Source organism: Dendrobates tinctorius, unplaced genomic scaffold, assembly GCF_039654945.1.
Source record: "Dendrobates tinctorius isolate UK_male_01 unplaced genomic scaffold, ASM3965494v1 ptg000032l, whole genome shotgun sequence".
Taxonomy (NCBI): Eukaryota; Metazoa; Chordata; class Amphibia; order Anura; family Dendrobatidae; genus Dendrobates; species Dendrobates tinctorius.
Genome location: NW_027361700.1, coordinates 45613204 through 45631022, shown reverse-complemented (window position 1 = coordinate 45631022; position 17819 = coordinate 45613204). Strand labels below are relative to the sequence as shown.

At 44.6% G+C, this 17819-nt stretch overlaps 1 protein-coding gene across 5 annotated transcripts in view; it reads left to right on the top strand.

Moving 5' to 3' along the window:
• The window catches only part of DCAKD (dephospho-CoA kinase domain containing), a 37423-nt gene extending 19959 nt beyond the window's left edge, over nucleotides 1-17464 (top strand). For all 5 annotated transcript variants that reach the window (XM_073572877.1, XM_073572874.1, XM_073572875.1 and 2 more), the window contains exons 4-5: nucleotides 9486-9573; nucleotides 16603-17464. In XM_073572877.1, the coding sequence (XP_073428978.1) occupies nucleotides 9486-9573; nucleotides 16603-16888 (374 nt within the window). In that variant the 3' untranslated portion in view covers nucleotides 16889-17464. The remainder of the gene's footprint in view (nucleotides 1-9485; nucleotides 9574-16602) is intronic.
• Nucleotides 17465-17819: the final 355 nt, after the last annotated feature.

Here is a 17819-nt window from a genome sequence, read left to right as displayed (position 1 = left end):
GGGAAGCAGTCTTCCTCTGGGGACAACCAGCATCACCAGGCAGATAATTCAAACAGGGGATCTTGTAGTGGACGCTTTAGATGCCGCAATTGCGCTGCTCAAACTGCTGCTAATGTGATCTCCATTAGAAGAGCCCTATGGCTCCGCGACTGGTGGGCGGATGCCACATCTAAAAGATCGTTGACTTCTCTGCCCTATGAAACTGGTTGCCTTTTTGGAGAGAAACTGGACCAGCTCATTTCTGATACTACCAGGGGAAAGAGTAAATTCATTCCCCAACAAAAGGCTGTTCGGCCGTTTCGCAACCAACAGCCGACGCATTTTCGATCTTTTCGCCACAATTCCGGTTGGTCTTCCTCTACCTTCTCTTCCGGATCAGCTCGGTCCCCGCGCGGAGACAGGCTCCCAGGTTTCATACAGACCTAACCGCTCTTGGAAGCCCAGGCCAAGGGCATCTGGATCTGGGGGAGCCAGATCTCATAAATCTTCTACGCAATGACTTGTTGCGGTATCCTGCGGGCACCGACAAAGTAGACGGTCGTCTATTTTCCTTCAGTCACACCTGGCTCGCGGTCGTCCTCGACAAGTGGGGTCAGGGAGCTGGTGTCCTCCGGATACAAGATGGAATTATCTTTGCCCCTCCTCCAACACGTTTTTTCCGGTTGTTTTTTTTTTTTTTTCTTTCAAACCCCCCCCCCCCCAAAGAAGAAGGCAAGAGCCTCCTTTCGGGCTGTTCAGGTTCCGCAAAGAGTCGTCATCCTGGTCCCTCAACACGAAAGGTTCAGGGGTTTTGTACTAAAAACCTTTTTGTGATTCCAAAGAAAGACAGGACGATACGACCCATACTGGCTCTCACACTGTTAAATCAGTTTGTCGAGGTGCGACGTTTCCGAAGGGAATCTCTTCGACCAGTTGTCGCTTCCATGGAAAAAGGAGAGCTCCTAGCATCCATCGACATCAAAGACGCTTACCTTCACACTCCGATCTGCCCATCCCACCAGCAGTTCCTGCGTTTTTCATTTCACGACGAACACTTCCAGTTCGTTGCCCTGCCCTTCGGACTCTCCACCGCCCCCGGGGTCTTTACCAAGGTCATGGCGACTGTCATGGCCATTCTCCACTCGCGGGGAGTAGTGGTATTACCGTATCTGGACGACCTGCTCATCAAGGGTCCGTCCCTTCCAGCCTGCGAGGAATCCGTAGATATAACAGTTAATACACTTTCTCGCCTGGGGTGGAAAATAATCTTCGAAAAGTCTTTCCCAAAACCGGTTCAGAAGTTTTTCTTGTTAGGAATGATCTTGGACACTTCCTGCGGGTTGGTCATTCTCCCTCCAGAAAAGACCCAAGCCTTATAACAGGCAGCACGGACTCTTTCCCGACCGGTTTCTCACTCCATTCGTTTCAGCATGAGAATTTTCGAAAAGATGGTGGCAGCAATGGCAGCAGGCCCATTCACACTGTTCCATCTCAGTCCCTTACGATATGCGTTGCTGTTAGCTTGGGACAAGAGCCCGTTCTCCCTGGACCGTCGGTTCCTTCTGTCCCTGCGGGTCAGACAAGTCCTCAAGTGGTGGACACTGAGGTCCTCCCTGAATCAAGGGAGGTCTTTTTCTCCCAGTAAGATGGTTGGTTGTATCCACCGACGCAAGTCTTCTGGGCTGGGGTGCGGTCTTTCGTCACCACACGAAACAGGGTCGTTGGTCAACTCAAGAGTCACGTCTCCCCATCAACATTTTGGAGATATGAACGATCAGATTAGCTCTACGGAGTTTCCACCATCTCCTCGCAGGTCACCCCATCAGGATCCAATCTGACAACGCCACGGCTGTAGTGTATATCCACTGCCAGGGAGGTACTCGGAGCAGGATGGCCATGTACGAAGTGAGTCACATACTCCATTGGGCCGAGATCAACCATTCGCCCATCTCAGCAATCCACATCCCGGGTGTAGAAAATTGGGCGGCAGATTTTCTCAGTCGCCAAGGCCTTGTCTCGGGATAATGGTCTCTTCATCCAGAAGTCTTTCAGCAGATTTGTCAACGTTGGGGGGCTCCGGATGTGTATCTGATGGCCTCAAGACTAAACAACAAGGTTCCTCGGTTCATTGTCCGATCGCGCGATCCATGCGCCATCGGAGCGGACGCCCTAGTTCTGCCATGGCACCGGTTCTGGCTCCTGTAATCTTTCCCCCTCTTCCCTTGCTTGCGAGGGTCATCAAGATGATCAGAGTGGAGGGAGTACCAGTGATCCTAGTCGCGCCTGATTAGCCGCGCCGAGCATGGTACGCAGAACTAATACAACTAGTCGCCGACGTCCCCTGGTGACTTCCAGATCGCATGGATCTACTCTCTCAGGGCCCGATTTACCACAAGACCGCTGGGGCCCTGTCTCTGACGGCATGGCCGTTGAATCCTGGATTTTAGCACAGGCTGGGTTCTCTCACGGCATGATTTCCACCATGATTAGTGCTAAGAAGCCTGTGTCCATGCGAATCTATCACCGCGCCTGGAAGACCTTCTTTTCGTGGTGCAAGGATCATGGTCGATCCCCTCTGGTATATTTCCATTCCGGCCATATTGGAATTCCTTCAATCCAGATGAAAGTCAGGCCTCGCGCTTAGCTCACTCAAGGGCCAAATTTCGGCCTTGTCCATGTTATTCCAACGCAAAATTGCCACCAAAATTCAGGGCAAGACGTTCATTCAGGGAGTCTCTCATGTGGCTCCTCCTTATAGAAGGCCATTGGAATCATGAAACCTTAACCTGGTTCTTGGGGCCTTACAGGAGGCTCCTTTCGAACCACTGCAGGACGTGCCACTGACTGTTTTCTCTTGGAAGGTGGTCTCTCTGGTGGCAATTACGTCAATTAGACTAGTTCCGGAATTGGCGGCCCTGTCCTACCGTCCTCCGTTCCTGAATCTTCATCAGGACAAGGCAGTTCTCAGGACGTCCCCGTCCTTCCGTCTCCTCGTTTCATCTCAATGAGGAAATTGTTTTGCCTTCTTTTTGTGTGGCACCAGTCCATCGCATTGAGAAGGTCCTCCACACCCTTGATGTGGTTAGGGCTCTGAGACGGTACATCTCGCGGACGGCTCCCTTCCGCAAGTCAGATGCCCTGTTCATGCTTCCAGAGGGGCAGAGGAAGGGCCTAGCCACTTCAAAAGCAACGCTAGCCAGGTGGATTCGCTTGGCGATTCAGGAATCCTAACTAAGGGGGTGATAAAGGGGGGGTTGATTTACTATTTATAGTGGGTTTTTATAGCGGGTTTTTATGTTTGGCAGCTGTCACACACGAAAAGACGCTTTTTAATTTTTCTGCTGATGGTGCTCTATGGCTGTTTGTTTTTTGCGGGACAAGATGACGTTTTCAGCCGTACCATTTTTATTTACACCGTCTTTTGATCGTGTTTTATTGCACTTTTTGTTTGGCAGTATGATGATAAAGCATTTGTTTTTTGCCTAATTTTTTATTTTTTTTAACGGTGTTCACTGAAGGGGATAACTAGTGAGCCAGTTTTATAGAGCGGGTTGTTACCAAATATGTGTAGCTATATTGTTTTTTTTTTTATTTGCATAAATAAATGGATTTATTGGATGACCATGGGAATAAAAACGGTCCATTTGTCACAGATGGTTAAATTCACACTGATGTAGCCTAAATCGGAGAGAGGCTAATGAGAGCTAATTTGACACCACCTATAAATGAGTAGGGGGTCCCACCACCTGAACACGCACAATACGAGCTTTTTCCCTATGACACGAATGTACGTATGGTTTACATTAATCTTTAGGGAAAATCTCTCCCCCCTGCCCCAATCTCAGACAGGGAAGAAGTTTCATTGCATGTTGCGAAAAGCTTTTTAGCCAATAACTCGCCCATACGCTCCCCTATGTTGTCCTAACCTCCTCTGATCTGGTGCTTGAGAAATATTAAACTCTTTAAACCAAACCTAGAAAAATCACTTTATCCAAGATGAGGGTGACACTCGTCACAGAGCCTGTAGGGACATGAAAGGAAGCGTGTATCCTATTCTGTTCCAGTCTCGATAAAAATCAAAGTCTGAAGGAGCCGGACCGAATATTCCCCTTGTCCCAGGAGCTCCTGCGGCTTATTATATGAGCAATATGTCAGCCCTTGCAGATAAGGACCTCTATTATAACATGGAGAAGGTATTTGTAGGGGGAGAAGAATAGAAGGGTCATAGGGCTAGTATCGCACCGCGAAAGGGGAGACCTTTACAAATGCAGAAATTGCTGAAAGGCTGCAGTCCTTTGTACCCTTTTATGAAAGGATGAAGTGGTCTTCTGGGGACGACCTGATCTGTACAGCTACAATGTCTTTATATAGATTCTAAAATATTATGGCCAATGAGCAGCACTTGACTTGTTAAAGAGAGCCCAGAAATGACAGCAAGGTTAGGTATCCTGAGCACATAGACAAATAAATTGCACAAACCGCAAATCCCTAGTACTCATTTCTAACATGTGAACCACACATGGTATACAGAAATGGCCACCGTTCTACACTCACTGGCCACTTTATTAGGTACACCTGTCCAACTGTGTGTTAAGACTTAATTTCTAATCAGCCAATCACATGGCGGCAACTCAGTGCATTTAGGCATGTAGACATGGTCAAGACAATCTCCTGCAGTTCAAACCGAGCATCAGTATGGGGAAGAAAGGTGATTTGAGTGCCTTTGAACGTGGCATGATTGTTGGTGCCAGAAGGGCTGGTCTGAGTATTTCAGAAACTGCTGATCTACTGGGATTTTCACGCACAACCATCTCTAGGGTTTACAGAGAATGGTCCGAAAAAGAAAAAAAATCCAGTGAGCGGCAGTTCTGTGGCCGGAAATGCCTTGTTGATGCCAGAGGTCAGAGGAGAATGGGCAGACTGGTTCGAGCTGATAGAAAGGCAACAGTGACTCAAATTGCCACCCGTTACAACCAAGGTAGGCAGAAGAGCATCTCTGAACGCACAGTGCGTCGAACTTTGAGGCAGATGGGCTACAGCAGCAGAAGACCACACTGGGTACCACTCCTCTCAGCTAAGAACAGGCATCTGATGGCTACTTTCAGCAGGATAATGCGCCATGTCATAAAGCTCGAATCATCTCAGATTGGTTTCTTGAACATGACAATGAGTTCACTGTACTCAAATGGCCTCCTCAGTCACCAGATCTCAATCCAATAGAGCATCTTTGGGATGTGGTGGAACGGGAGATTCGCATCAGGGATGTGCAGCCGACAAATCTGTGCCAACTGTGTGATGCCATCATGTCAATATGGTCCAAAATCTCTGAGGAATGCTTCCAGCACCTTGTTGAATCTCTGCCACGAAGAATTGAGGCAGTTCTGAAGGCAAAAGGGGGTCCAACCCGTTACTAGCATGGTGTACCTAATAAAGTGGCCAGTGAGTGTATATCCGTGTACTGCGCTGGGGGGTCCAGGTACTTTGATAATGAGGCATCTCTGTCATCTCTTCGCCATTCATCTTCATCCAATATCCTGAATATAGTTGTGACTTATTTGCAAAGACTTTTATATTTTAGACTATAGTTTGACGTCTATTGATATACTGCAGGTTGCTGAATACAGAGCCCCTTGCTCTATAGATGTTCATTATTATTTGAAGCAAACTCTTCCAGTCAAGAATTTCCAATAGTAATCATATCTTTGAAGAGGTATTCAAAGATCAGCTAAAATTAAAGTGAAGGTCAGCAGTTTTTTTCCTGTTTAATCTGACAGCAGAATAATGTAGGTGCTGAGAATCTGATTCCAGTGATGTTACTTACTAGGATGTGTGCTGTAGTTTCAGTACAATCATTGTTTTATCAGCAGGAGCTTATCACTGCTAGACTACTGTCTCCTGCAGACCAGTCAGGCTAATCTGTGTAACCCCGCCCCCACTACTGATTGGCAGCTTGCTGAGAATGTACCGTGTACACAGGAAGCTGCCAGCCAGTCAGGGTTGTGGGCAGGATATATGTAGCCCAGAGGTCTTAGCTCTACGGCTTCTGTATCAGATAAAACAGGGATTTTATCAAAACTGCACCAAGCAAGCCAGTAAGTGATACATCGCTGGAATCAGGCTCTTTGTCTCTACATCATGCTGCTAGCAGATTCCATAGTAAAAACCTGCTGATGGGTTCCCTTTAAGCTGCATAAACTAACAATAGAATCACTACTAACCTCAGGTATTCCTTGCTGATTCAGTGTCTGTAGAGACTGATGAAGGGGCAGGGGATTAATCAGATAAGCTTTTTTGTTTGTTTTTGTGCTACTCCCTTTAGCTTCATTTTTTTGCCAATCCCAGAAAACCCCTATAAGTAATTATATTTTGCAATTCCCTCCTATATTTCTGAAAGAAACTCTACAGCTAAGCATTACGGTGAAGAGAACCTATCCGATATAATTCATGCTCTCTGAACCGCGATTACAGCCTGGTATTTTTAATTCTGAAATGCTGCGGGGTATGGGGAACACATACTGCGGACTATATGATAAGTAGTCCAAGGCAGGTCCCTGGGTGGCTTCGCCCTGCCCTGCCTGTTCTCGTACACTGACCGGTCTCTTCCTGTGTCTACTTATGAAGTCACAGGGAGCATGGCCTCTTGGACTAGTCATCCAGGACACACTGTTCCTGGCTTTTTTTTTTTAAATTATATTTTCTCTCGACGCAGCACTTCAGTGTAATACTTACAATGCGGTACTGTCTGTGGTTCGGGCATCATGAATTAGCGGACAGGTTCACGTTAAAGAGGGCTTGTCACTGGTTCAGAATAGGCCAATATTTGTTCTTATTTTATTCTCTCGTCTCATTGAGTGTCCCATGCTGTCCTGTCTGTATACTCTCTTTTGCATTCTCCCCTGCCCAGCAAATGTGATATGATCAGGTCATGTTTTTTAACACACAAGAAGATTTTGTTAACACAGTCAATTGTGGAAATTTTATTGCAGTATGGATTAAAATGTAGTTTGGACAACTTCTTTAAAAGTTGGTCCTGCTGTGATTACTCCACCTCAAGAAGAAGGCAGCACCAAAACGTATGGCGGGGCCGACACCATAACAGGATTTGTAAGAGAATATTTGTCTGTTCCTAGGTATTATCCTAAGTTTCTGACTTATTCTTGATTTGAAAGCCAAAAAATGTGTAGAAACAACAAAGTCCTCCAACACTGAGTTATAAATCAAATAAATAGTTTTATTTATTTATTCTTGATTTGGACAATGTGTGTGCATATAATATATACTGTGTATGTGTGTATATTTATTATGGCTTTTCTTTGAGGGGACTTGTGGTTAGAGTGACATTTGCACTTTATCCATTGTCATATAATTTATTTGGACTTGTTTCAGTCTGTGACTTTGCCCTATTTATTATAAAAGCTGCCGGGCTCTTCTGGTCTTTGTACTCTGGGATTATGGTTCATTGTGACAATTATGAACTTTTGTACTAATTAATTCAAGTTTGCACTTGCACTTTGTCCTTTGTACATACATTTCTCAGGCCTTGATCATGTCCATTGAGTAGTTCATGAAATTGTTGTTTTTCCTGGTCCTTTGTTGATAGAATTGTTTTAAATTTTTCATACGCCAAAATTAGTAATAGGTTTACATTTTTAACCCTTCAAGTGCTTGCAAACACCATTTTTTGTAGGCAGGTTTTTTTTTTTTGAGTTTAGCACTATTTAAAGGGAATCTGTTAGCAGTTTTTCTTTTATGTAATCTGACAGCATCATGAGGTAGGGACAGGTGCCCTGATTTCAGCAATGTATCACTTAGTTTATTGGGTACAGCAGTTATTATAGCATCACAGTTTCTCTGCTGCAAAGCTCAGTTGTTGAGCCGTGAATAACCCTGTACACACCACATCTTTTTATGTGCATTGTATTGTGATATTGTGACTGAGAGCTGCTAATCAGTGCAAGGGTATGGTTGTATAGGATGCATGAGGCCAGTTGTCCTCTGCTGATAATCTCCTGAAAAAACACTGTATTAAAACTGCAAAACAGAGTCCAGTAAGTGACACATCGCTATAATCAAGCTCTCAGCTATTTAAATTCTGAAGCTTTCAGATTAAATAGCAAAGACCTGCTGACAGATTCCCTTTAATACTTGGAAGTAGTCACTGTTTGTGCACAATACTGTTTATTCAATGTTTCTATTACTATTCTGTATGATAAATGGAATCTGAAGCACTGCGAGTACATCTGCAGATGTGTTTTTAATAAGACAAAGTTCACTTCTGCTGTACTGTGTTAGGAGGGTTCATATTGCTGACAGATTTCCTTTAAAGTGAACCTTTCACCAGATTTTTTATTTTGAACTGGATAAAGTGTGGCATAAAACATTGGGGCTTTTAATTTCATCTCCCCGTTGTGGAGATATTAGCAATCTAAGTATTCATCACCTAATGAGTTAACTTTCGTTAAGTCCAAGTAGTCTTTCTTAGATAGTTTTCGCTGGAAGTGTGTACTTCTTCTCCCTCTGTGATGCTGACCAATCATAAGCAGGCAGCAACACAGCAAAAAACGAAAATGCCCTCTCCATAGATTAGATCAGGTTTCTTAGTGTGTATCTGATGATACAGCCCTGAAAGTGCAGCTGGGTTTACATGTGTCACATTACAAACCCTTCAATCAGCTCTCCTCTCATAGCACTGTCTGCTTTATTATATTGCCCCATACTGCCTGTCCAGAGATGTGTCACACTTACAATATGCTGTGTGCCCAACAGATATAAGCTCTCCACAGTGCGAGCAAAACTGTGTGTCATTACATCTCCACAGAAGTTAGCAAAGTGAGTACAATGTGAGAAAAGGGGCAGTACATTAGAGCGGACAGTGGTATGAGAGGAGGAGAGCTGATAGAAGGGTTTGTAATGTGACCACGCTAAGCTCAGCTCTGCTATGTCACAGGGACCTTATTTGAAATGTATTAGCCATGTGTTTTATAATCTCTGATCCTGAGAACTGGGGAGCAGCATTCGGCTGATCTTCTGTTCTCCTATTAGATTGAATGGTGAAGCCATGTGCATTATCGATTTCCACTTCCTTAAGCTGGGGCTTGGGGCATGGCAGTCGGACCCTCAGTGACTGGAAAATGATCCCCTATCCCTGGAGACAGGGAAAAACTTTTAAGGCGAAGTTCTCAAATTTAAAAGTTAACTCAATAGGTGCCAGATGCTTTTATTGCTAATATCTCTGGAATGGTGAGGCGAGACTTAAAAAGAACTAAGCAGTTTATTCCACTCTGCATCCACTATTACATTGTGTGTCCAGTTCAACAAGAAAAAATTGGAGAATGGGCCACTTTAAGTGATCATACAGTGCTTTTTTATATATTTTTAAGACATCTGAATGCAGCATTTGTTGGGTTTATGAATTGTACAGAAAATAGTAGGCTTCAGTTGAATTGCTGATTTACAGAGCTGCAGATAATGGTAAAAGTGATTCTACATTTTTTACATTTCTACAGGGTATAAATACGTGATCCTTGATATCCCACTTCTGTTTGAATCCAGGACCCTGACGCGCTACATGAAACACACTGTACTTGTTTACTGGTAAGAGTTACAAGACGCTGATTATATAGATGTACTGAGCAACATGCACATCATTTGTCCTGAAGTATTGGAGAAACTAAAATCTAATCTTGTTACCTCAATGAGATCCCTAACAGACTTCATAGATTGTCAGTAAGCCTGACAGATCCCAGTGACTAAAGGTACCATCACACTTGGCGAAGCACCAGTGACCCTGACAACGATATGACATAGTAGGGATCGCTGGTGTGTCGCTACATGGTCGCCGGTGAGATGTCAAACAGTCAGATCTCACCAGCGACGAAGCAACGATACGACGGTCGTTGGGACCCTGTCTCTCAGACCTGTAGTATTGAGGTCGTTCGTCGATGTCCCTGTCAAACACAGCGATGCATGCTGGCCAGTGGGACACCAGGGAACAAAAATGGCCCAGGACATTCGAGCATGATCAGCGACATCGCAGCAGGGGCCCGATCGCCGCTATGTGTCACACGTAGCGAGATTGCAGGTGAGATCACTGTTGCGTCACAAAATCGGTGATGCAACAGTGATCTCGCTATGTGAGATGGGGCCTTTAGATCTGATGTCCATGCCTTTTTTATGTAGAAATCACTATTCTTCTGTTTCATACACAGGATATGTGAAAAATGTTTAATTTATTTTTTTAAACAAATATTTTATTGATTTTCTTTTTACAATGTTTGCTTACAGCATATTCCTATGAATATGTATTGAAAAATATAAGACCCGGGACATTTCTGATAACATAATATTGAAATGTCACATAATAGCCATATACAAATTGCCTCTTCAGAGAGGAAGAGAACTTGGACTCTATAGCGCCATCTGAAGCAGCAATCTTACAAGTCACTATCGACCCTTTAAAGGGAATCTGTCGCTTATTTTTTTCGCATATAAGATGCGGCCAGCGCCATCGGGCTTATCTACAGCATTCTGTAATGCTGTAGATAAGCCCCCGATGTAACCTGAAAGATAAGAAAAACGAGTTATATTATAATCACCCAGTGGCAGTCGGGTTTGATGGGCGTCGCGGTCCGGCGCCTCCCATCTTCTAGCGATGCCGTCCTCTTCTTTGCTTCCCGTCGCAGCTCCATCGCAGGCGTAATGCTCTGCCCTGTTGAGGGCTGATCAGAGTACTGCAGTGGGCAGGCACCAGACCTCTGTTACCTTTCCCGGCGCCTGCACACTGCAGTACTCTGCTCTCCCTTTAATGAGTTATGATAAAACCCAAATCAGAATCTCAATTTGCAGTCAGTGTTTCGGGGTATTGCCCCTTGTTAGTGCAAAGTATGAGAACTGATTTGGCTGGGAGAGGATCAGGGAATCTGACTTGTTATTCTCCTTTTTAGATGTGAGCAACATACGGTACGTGTTTTGTATAAACTGTATGCTGTAGCCCCAAGCATTATACTGTATATAAAACTTTTATATAGGAAGCCTGACATCATCTCTTCACTTGCAACATATACAGAGCAGAAGGTCTGGTGCAGTACACTAGCTACAATTAGATACCTTAATTACCTTAATTGATTGCTCACCCCATGGGAAATGCTAACTTTTCATTACAGAGAAATTTGTCTGTTGGCTTCGCCTCTCAGATCCAATATCCATGGTGTAGGCAGTGAATGAGTGATCATTACATAGTTCTATCTGATAACTTTAAGTCCATGAGCTGAATATAGTTCTTAAGAAGATCTAATATCGATCTGACCAGTGATTCTCACTATTGAGGCTGCGGTCATAATGAAGGTTAATATACAAAGCTTTTGAACTTTATAGTACAGACACAGAGTAAGTCATAAGTCATCTGCAGCTCCCAATGATTGTTTCAGGTCTTCCAATGTTTGCATTTAGTCCATGATATCTTTAGGCATTGGGCTATGATAAGATGCAAAATTGCTGTGTGCCATACACATTAGATGGCGGTTTGCCAAAGTATGCTTTAACAGACCGTTCGACTGACAGGCATCACGTCCAGCTCTCCCGTACACAGGCGCGCTTGCTTGGCCTAGTGCTCCTGTGTTCTCCATCAGCAAGTCTCCAACAGATATCTCTGCCAGACTTCTTATTTGTGGGAGAATAGAGAGATTAACAGTCCAAAATTTGACATGCCCAATCATCCTCTCCTCCAGCAATCAGTTGTCCAGCGCCCCCATAAACATTACCGAGCCTATCAATATCGGTGGACTGGGCCAGCATTAGCCTAATGTGTGTGGGGTTCTTAAGTTTATGCAGTTACTACAGTTTTTTAGATAATTAATGCTCCTAACATAATCAAGATGCCACATGGGGTAAAGGAGCTCACCTTGAGATCGTGGTTCCCTAGTACTTGGGAAATCGCAGAGAGTTATGATTGTTCACTTGTGCCAATATGTTTTTTTAGGGTCTCTCCCAAACATTAACTTAGTTATTCATCTTCTTGGTCCTACATTAATCACTGCAAGCTTCTCACTAATAAAAATGGCTAAAAAGAAAAACTTAACAAAGCAAAACGAACGAATTGATTTGTGAGGCTGTTTGGCTCATTAAGAGTCTGTGCCTGGAAATGGCTATCACAAGCAGCAGCAAATGATTACGTCTAATGAATTTCTCTTTACTTGAGAATTTCAAGCAGTCGGAGTTTCTTGCTTCGTCCTCTTATTTGTGGCATCTTAATTTAATAAATGTTCAAAAAGCTTTCCCTCCAAAATAAAAAAATAAACTATTAGTGAATATAGCCCTTCAGGGAACCTGAAACTTCCCAATTTACTGTTTTACACACCTGACTGTTGCTGGCATACCTTTTAAAGATCTTCCAAGCGAATACCATTGACCACCGAGGATATAGCAACAGGGTTATCGTCTCAACACTTCTACATGTAGTAACATAGTTAATTTGGTTCATAAAAGACAAAATGTCCAAGTTCAACTGGGTCCTTCTGAGCTCAGAATCTAAGATAAGGCAGTAGCATGTAGATACACAGAAGTCACTGTCAGGCCAGTGACTCACTCTCATCAGTAACAATCAATATAGATTTCAGCTGATTTTTTTTATTAATTATTTAAACTTTGCCCATTGGGAAAGACGGATGATTATTTAATTATTGATTATTTCACACGCCTCATCAGCATCGTCCTACTCATTGCGTTCACAGCTCTGCTCCTCCCAGTGTCAGGACATCGTGCTAAACTGCCTCTTGCAGCACTGCTGCATCTTGATGTTGCTGGAGCGTTGTCACGCTCCCCGCCGCTTCCGATATTTACCGGCGCGGCCCCGCTGCTCTTCTGCACACCTCCCGGCGCACTCCTGCTCCATGACGCATCCCCGCTCCAGATATCAAGGGTCCTCGGCGTCGGCCCTGCGCGCCTGCGCCTGTCATCAGCCCCTGCGCTCGGACCTCTGAGAGCTGTGACGCGGTGGCTCCGCCCCCAACATGGCGGCGCCCACCGTCTATTTCAGCAAGGCGTCTTGTCAGGTAAGACGCCTGATTATCTTCTGCGGTGACGATGTCACTGCGTTAGCGTTCATCCAGTCCACAGGCCCCTGTATCCTCTGTGCTCTCTCTCTGGTCTCTTTGCGCTGCCTCCGGTAGCCTCCCTACTCCGTGTCCACCTCCTGCCTTGTCCTGTATCTCGGTCTTGTCCTGTGTGCCTCTCTCTGGCTCGTCACCCCCGGCTATCTGACTGGTCGCTCTTGTGTTCTCTTAGCCCCCTTTCTGTATTGTGGTCATCTCACGCTCTCTCCTGCAGCCTCCGTTAGTTTCCCGTGCTCCCGGTTCCGCTTGCCTCCCTTTCTCCGTGGTTCCTGAAGTCCTCTGTGCATCTGGGTCCCGTATTCTTCGCCTCTGTCTCTCTGATATCTAGCCCTGGTCGCCCCTTTGGCTCCAGCTGTTGCGGTTCCATCCCTTGTGGGCCTGCCCCTAACACTCCCTGTATAGGGGGTGGTTCCACCTGGCCCGCTCACCCTTGGGGGCTCTGGAGCCGTGACCCAGAGGGTCCACTTCCAGGTTCCACCGTATTCCCACACCGTAACAAGCGTCGCCACTTGGCTATATGCAAATTGCCTCTTCAGAGAGAAAGAGGACTTTTACTCTACAGCGCCACCTATTGGTAGTAGCGATCCTACAAGTCACAATCAACCCTTTAACGAGTCTTGTAATATAACTTAGGATAACAGCCAAATCAGAATCCTAAGTCATATTACAAGACTGCAGTAACCTCACCTGCTGTGTCCTGCAGAGTCCGGCTAATTTACTTGTTTTGTCTGACCTCTACACTCTTGACCCCGGCTTCGTATTGTGATCCTGTGCTGCCTTCCCCGACCATGGACTGTCTGACCACATCTCTGTTTGTGACCTCTGTGCTTTGTGTTGTGCCTCTGACCCTTCAGTCAGCTGCTGCAGGTCCAAGGACTGACCTAGAGTGACACCTATTGACTACCCTCACGGCCAAGCCTATCCTTGCCATCAGATTCTTTAGTGAAGATCAGGTAGCCACTTATTTACAACCCTCCAGGGTAAGCCCGGCCAGTGGCACAGTGGGTCGTCCAGCATCCACAGAGTTATCAATAGAAATGTAACCTTACTCGAAAACTATTGAAATTCACGTGGCATGCCATGATTGAGATCTTGATTGTCCTGTGAGTGTCTCTGGTCCTTGATCGATGAACAGTGTGAACCTGCTAATGTGCTCCTCTGCCTTTGGATGTGGATGTTGTTCCTAATGTCATCCCAATAGCCTTGAAAATGTTTCACTTGTCCGGCAGATCAGGAGACCAGCACATGTGCAATTAGCTCTGCTCTATTCAGGACAGTGGAAACACTTCTCTTTCTGGTCAAAATTTGCAAGGCTATCTTTCCGTTTCTGGTAGACTCTGGCTGTAAATGTGGTCACCCCCATGACTGCTACCACATGAGTTGACTCCTAGTTATGTAGTATACCCCACACCCCTTTGTGTAACAGATGTATCAGAAACAATTAGTGTAGATTATTTTACTTTTCAGGAGGAAATGTCCTCCATGGAGTAAGCCCTACCAGAAGAAAAAAAATAGCATGAAGTTGCAGAACAAAACCTGAGGAGTTTTAATGAGAATATTCTGCACATAAGTCTTGTCTGGTGTTGTGATGTAGACATTAGGCTCCAATTCATCAAAACCAGCGTTGTTCATGCCGGTCTTGATGAGGGGTCCTGCTGAAGTCACATACATCTACGCCTCTTCATGAATCTGGATCGTCGGATCAGCGTGGCGAACACCTCTGTGTGCGCCTCACCACAAATCCTACTCCAGCCCCTGCTGGAATAAAATTTGTGGCATAGCAAATGCCGCTCATCATGAATTTGACTTGCAGCGGTCGCCACACCCCATTCTGCCCCAGCTCTGCCCATTTTGTCATGTCTGGCAGAAACTGCTTGAAAACAACAGAAGTAGCAAAATTTTGTATGTAATCCATTTAGTATCCATAAAACGTTTCTATTAAGCCACAATTAGAATTTGAATCAAAGCTATTCAATGCTAATTGAATGTTCATTATTATGCCTTAGGGCAGTGTTCCTCAACTCCGGTGCTCAAGAGCCACCAACAGGTCATGTTTTTGGGATTTCCTTAATATGGCCAAGTTGATAAATGCAACACGTGGACAGACAAGAATTCCATCCCCTGTGCAATACTAAGGAAGTCCTGAAAACATGACCTGTTGGTGGCCCTTGAGGACTGGACTTTGGGGGACACTGACTTAGGGTATCCTCAAATCGAAGAGTATAATAAACGGATGAAAAAAAAATACTTGTCTCGCTTCTCATGGGTCCTGTTTTAACCGCCCCATCCGGTCCTCCACGAAGCTCCATCTGGCCTCTTCTTACCTTCAGCGAGACTTCTCTTTCCGGCATTCTCACTCTGGACTTCCAGTGCTGAGTGAGCCTGTGTTGTCATGATTTCGACGACCTCCAAAAGCCTACTCAGCGCTGGAATGCAGTGTGAAGATGTCAGAAGAGGATGTTGCGTTGATGGAAAGAGGCCAGGAGGGGGCTGCGGTCGCAGGACAGGTCAGTGGCAAGGTGAGTATAAGTATTTTTACTTTTCAACTCTTTTTCAGGTTTTTTTTTTTTTTTTACAAATCATTAAAATGGCGTTCATACTGCCAACATTTTGCTAAATTCACACAATTGTGAATGGGATTGTTTAGTTTGCAAAAGAGAAGACTGAGAGGAGACTTAATAGTTGTCAACAAATATCTGAAGGGCTGTCACATTGTAGAGGGATCAACTTTATTCTCATTTGCACAAGGAAAGACTAGAAGCAATGGGATGAAACTGAATGGGAGGAGACACAGATTAGATATTAGAAAAAACTTTTTGACAGTTAGAGTGATCAATGAGTGGAACAAGCTGCCACGAGAAGTGGTGAGTTCTCCTTCAATGGAAGTCTTCAAACAGAGGCTGGACAGACATCTGTCTGGGATGATTTAGCGAATCCTGCTTTGAGCAGGGGGTTGGACCAGATGGCCCAAGAGGTCCCTTCCAACTCTACGATTCTATGATTCAAAGCAAGTCACAAAGAAATCAAATAAAGGATTATCTTCTTTTTTTTTTTATCGTTTGTTTTAATTGATGCAAATTCAGTTTGTCTCAATTTGCTTCCCTCATCTCCAGTCTCCGTGCGCCTGGCAGACGTCGTCAGAATTTCTCAGTAATGCAGCTTAAAGCCTGTACTTTAAAGGTTTTTTCCAGCAATCTCCTCTTTTATGATCGGTGAGGGTTCCAGCGGTCAGACCCCCATCGAGTAGACACTTATCACTTATTTATTTTGGCATAAAAGTAATACATAAAATGTCCAAAGACAATGTACTGACAATTCCTGTATGCATTGTTGTACTTCTGATCCACAACAGGTCTTCATGACAACGCCGGGCCTGACGTACGTGTTATTGGATCTCTCTGTAGTGTAGCCCAGCCTAGAGGAAAGGATAAATAAAGTTTTACCTTTTCTAAATGTGTTTATTTATTTTTTCTTTTTATTATTTTAAGCCAAAATGTTTTTGACTCTCTTGCAGTGACCCACAGACTCAGGTTGACAGATTGATCCGGAGAAGCGGTCTCTCCCGGGAGGAGGTCCAGAAACGTTTAGCCGCTCAGCTTCCCATTGATAGCAAATTGCCACTAGCTGATCACGTCATCGATAACTCCGGCGACCGGGACAGTATGCGGCGGCAAGTCCTGCAACTCCACCATCGACTGGAGTCTTCGCTAGGATACCTTCCAACTCGCATTGCTGCCGTGACTGTAGGTGCTGGGCTGGTGGCGCTGATGTGGAGCCTGCTAAGGCGGTTATGGCAGTGAACGCCAGCCAAGTGCAGAATGATAGACTGACTGGGATACATTAGATTTTAATCTTTTCCTCTTGTAAATGGCTTCCGTTGGATTTTAGCTGATTTTAACAATGTATTTCTAGATAAACTCTAATGTGGAAGTCATTAAGATGACTACTCTGCATCCATTGGCATAACTCATGCAGCCCAAATTCTGCATCAAGAAATTTTATTGCCCCCTCTGCTGGCTGTATTGTGGAAATGCAAAGAAGAATTTGCTATGTAAGTCACTACACAGAGAATTACATTATTACATTATATATATATATTTTTATTACATAGCTAATAAACATTAAAGAGATTTACAGGGTGAATGAGATCGGTGGATACCATGTGTTCATCAGCTGTAGCTTTTAGTCTTCCTGCTAAAGCAAAATTAGCTTATTTTTTCTGTAACACACATCAAGTATTTAATTCTTATGGATTATTTTTTAAATAGAGTGGAACTAATTAAAGTCTTATATTTTGCTGGGACTATGCTTTTAAAGGCAGGAGCAGACTGCCATATTTCATCTATGGTTCATTGATTAAAACAAATGATAGACAATGTGTCCTTTATATAATACTGATGTCATTTTACATGTAAAGAGCTGATGTACTGAATTCACAGTAATTTAGGCTAAGACTACACAGTGATACTGGCCACACCACTTGAGCATGGCAGCCTGCATTGCAATATTGTAGTATTGGGGGCTACACAGTGACTTTGGTAAGGACAAACGACCAAAGATTGCTCTGTGCCACTGCTACATTGCAACATCGTGTAGGCCAGATCCGCCCTTCTGGCTGTTCCAGTCGGGCCTGCGGGTGGACCAAGACAACCAAAGGGCTTAAACAGTGGCCAACAGGCCGCACCATGCCCTCACCAACCTGTCATCCATTCGCTGCCGCCCTCCGTTACC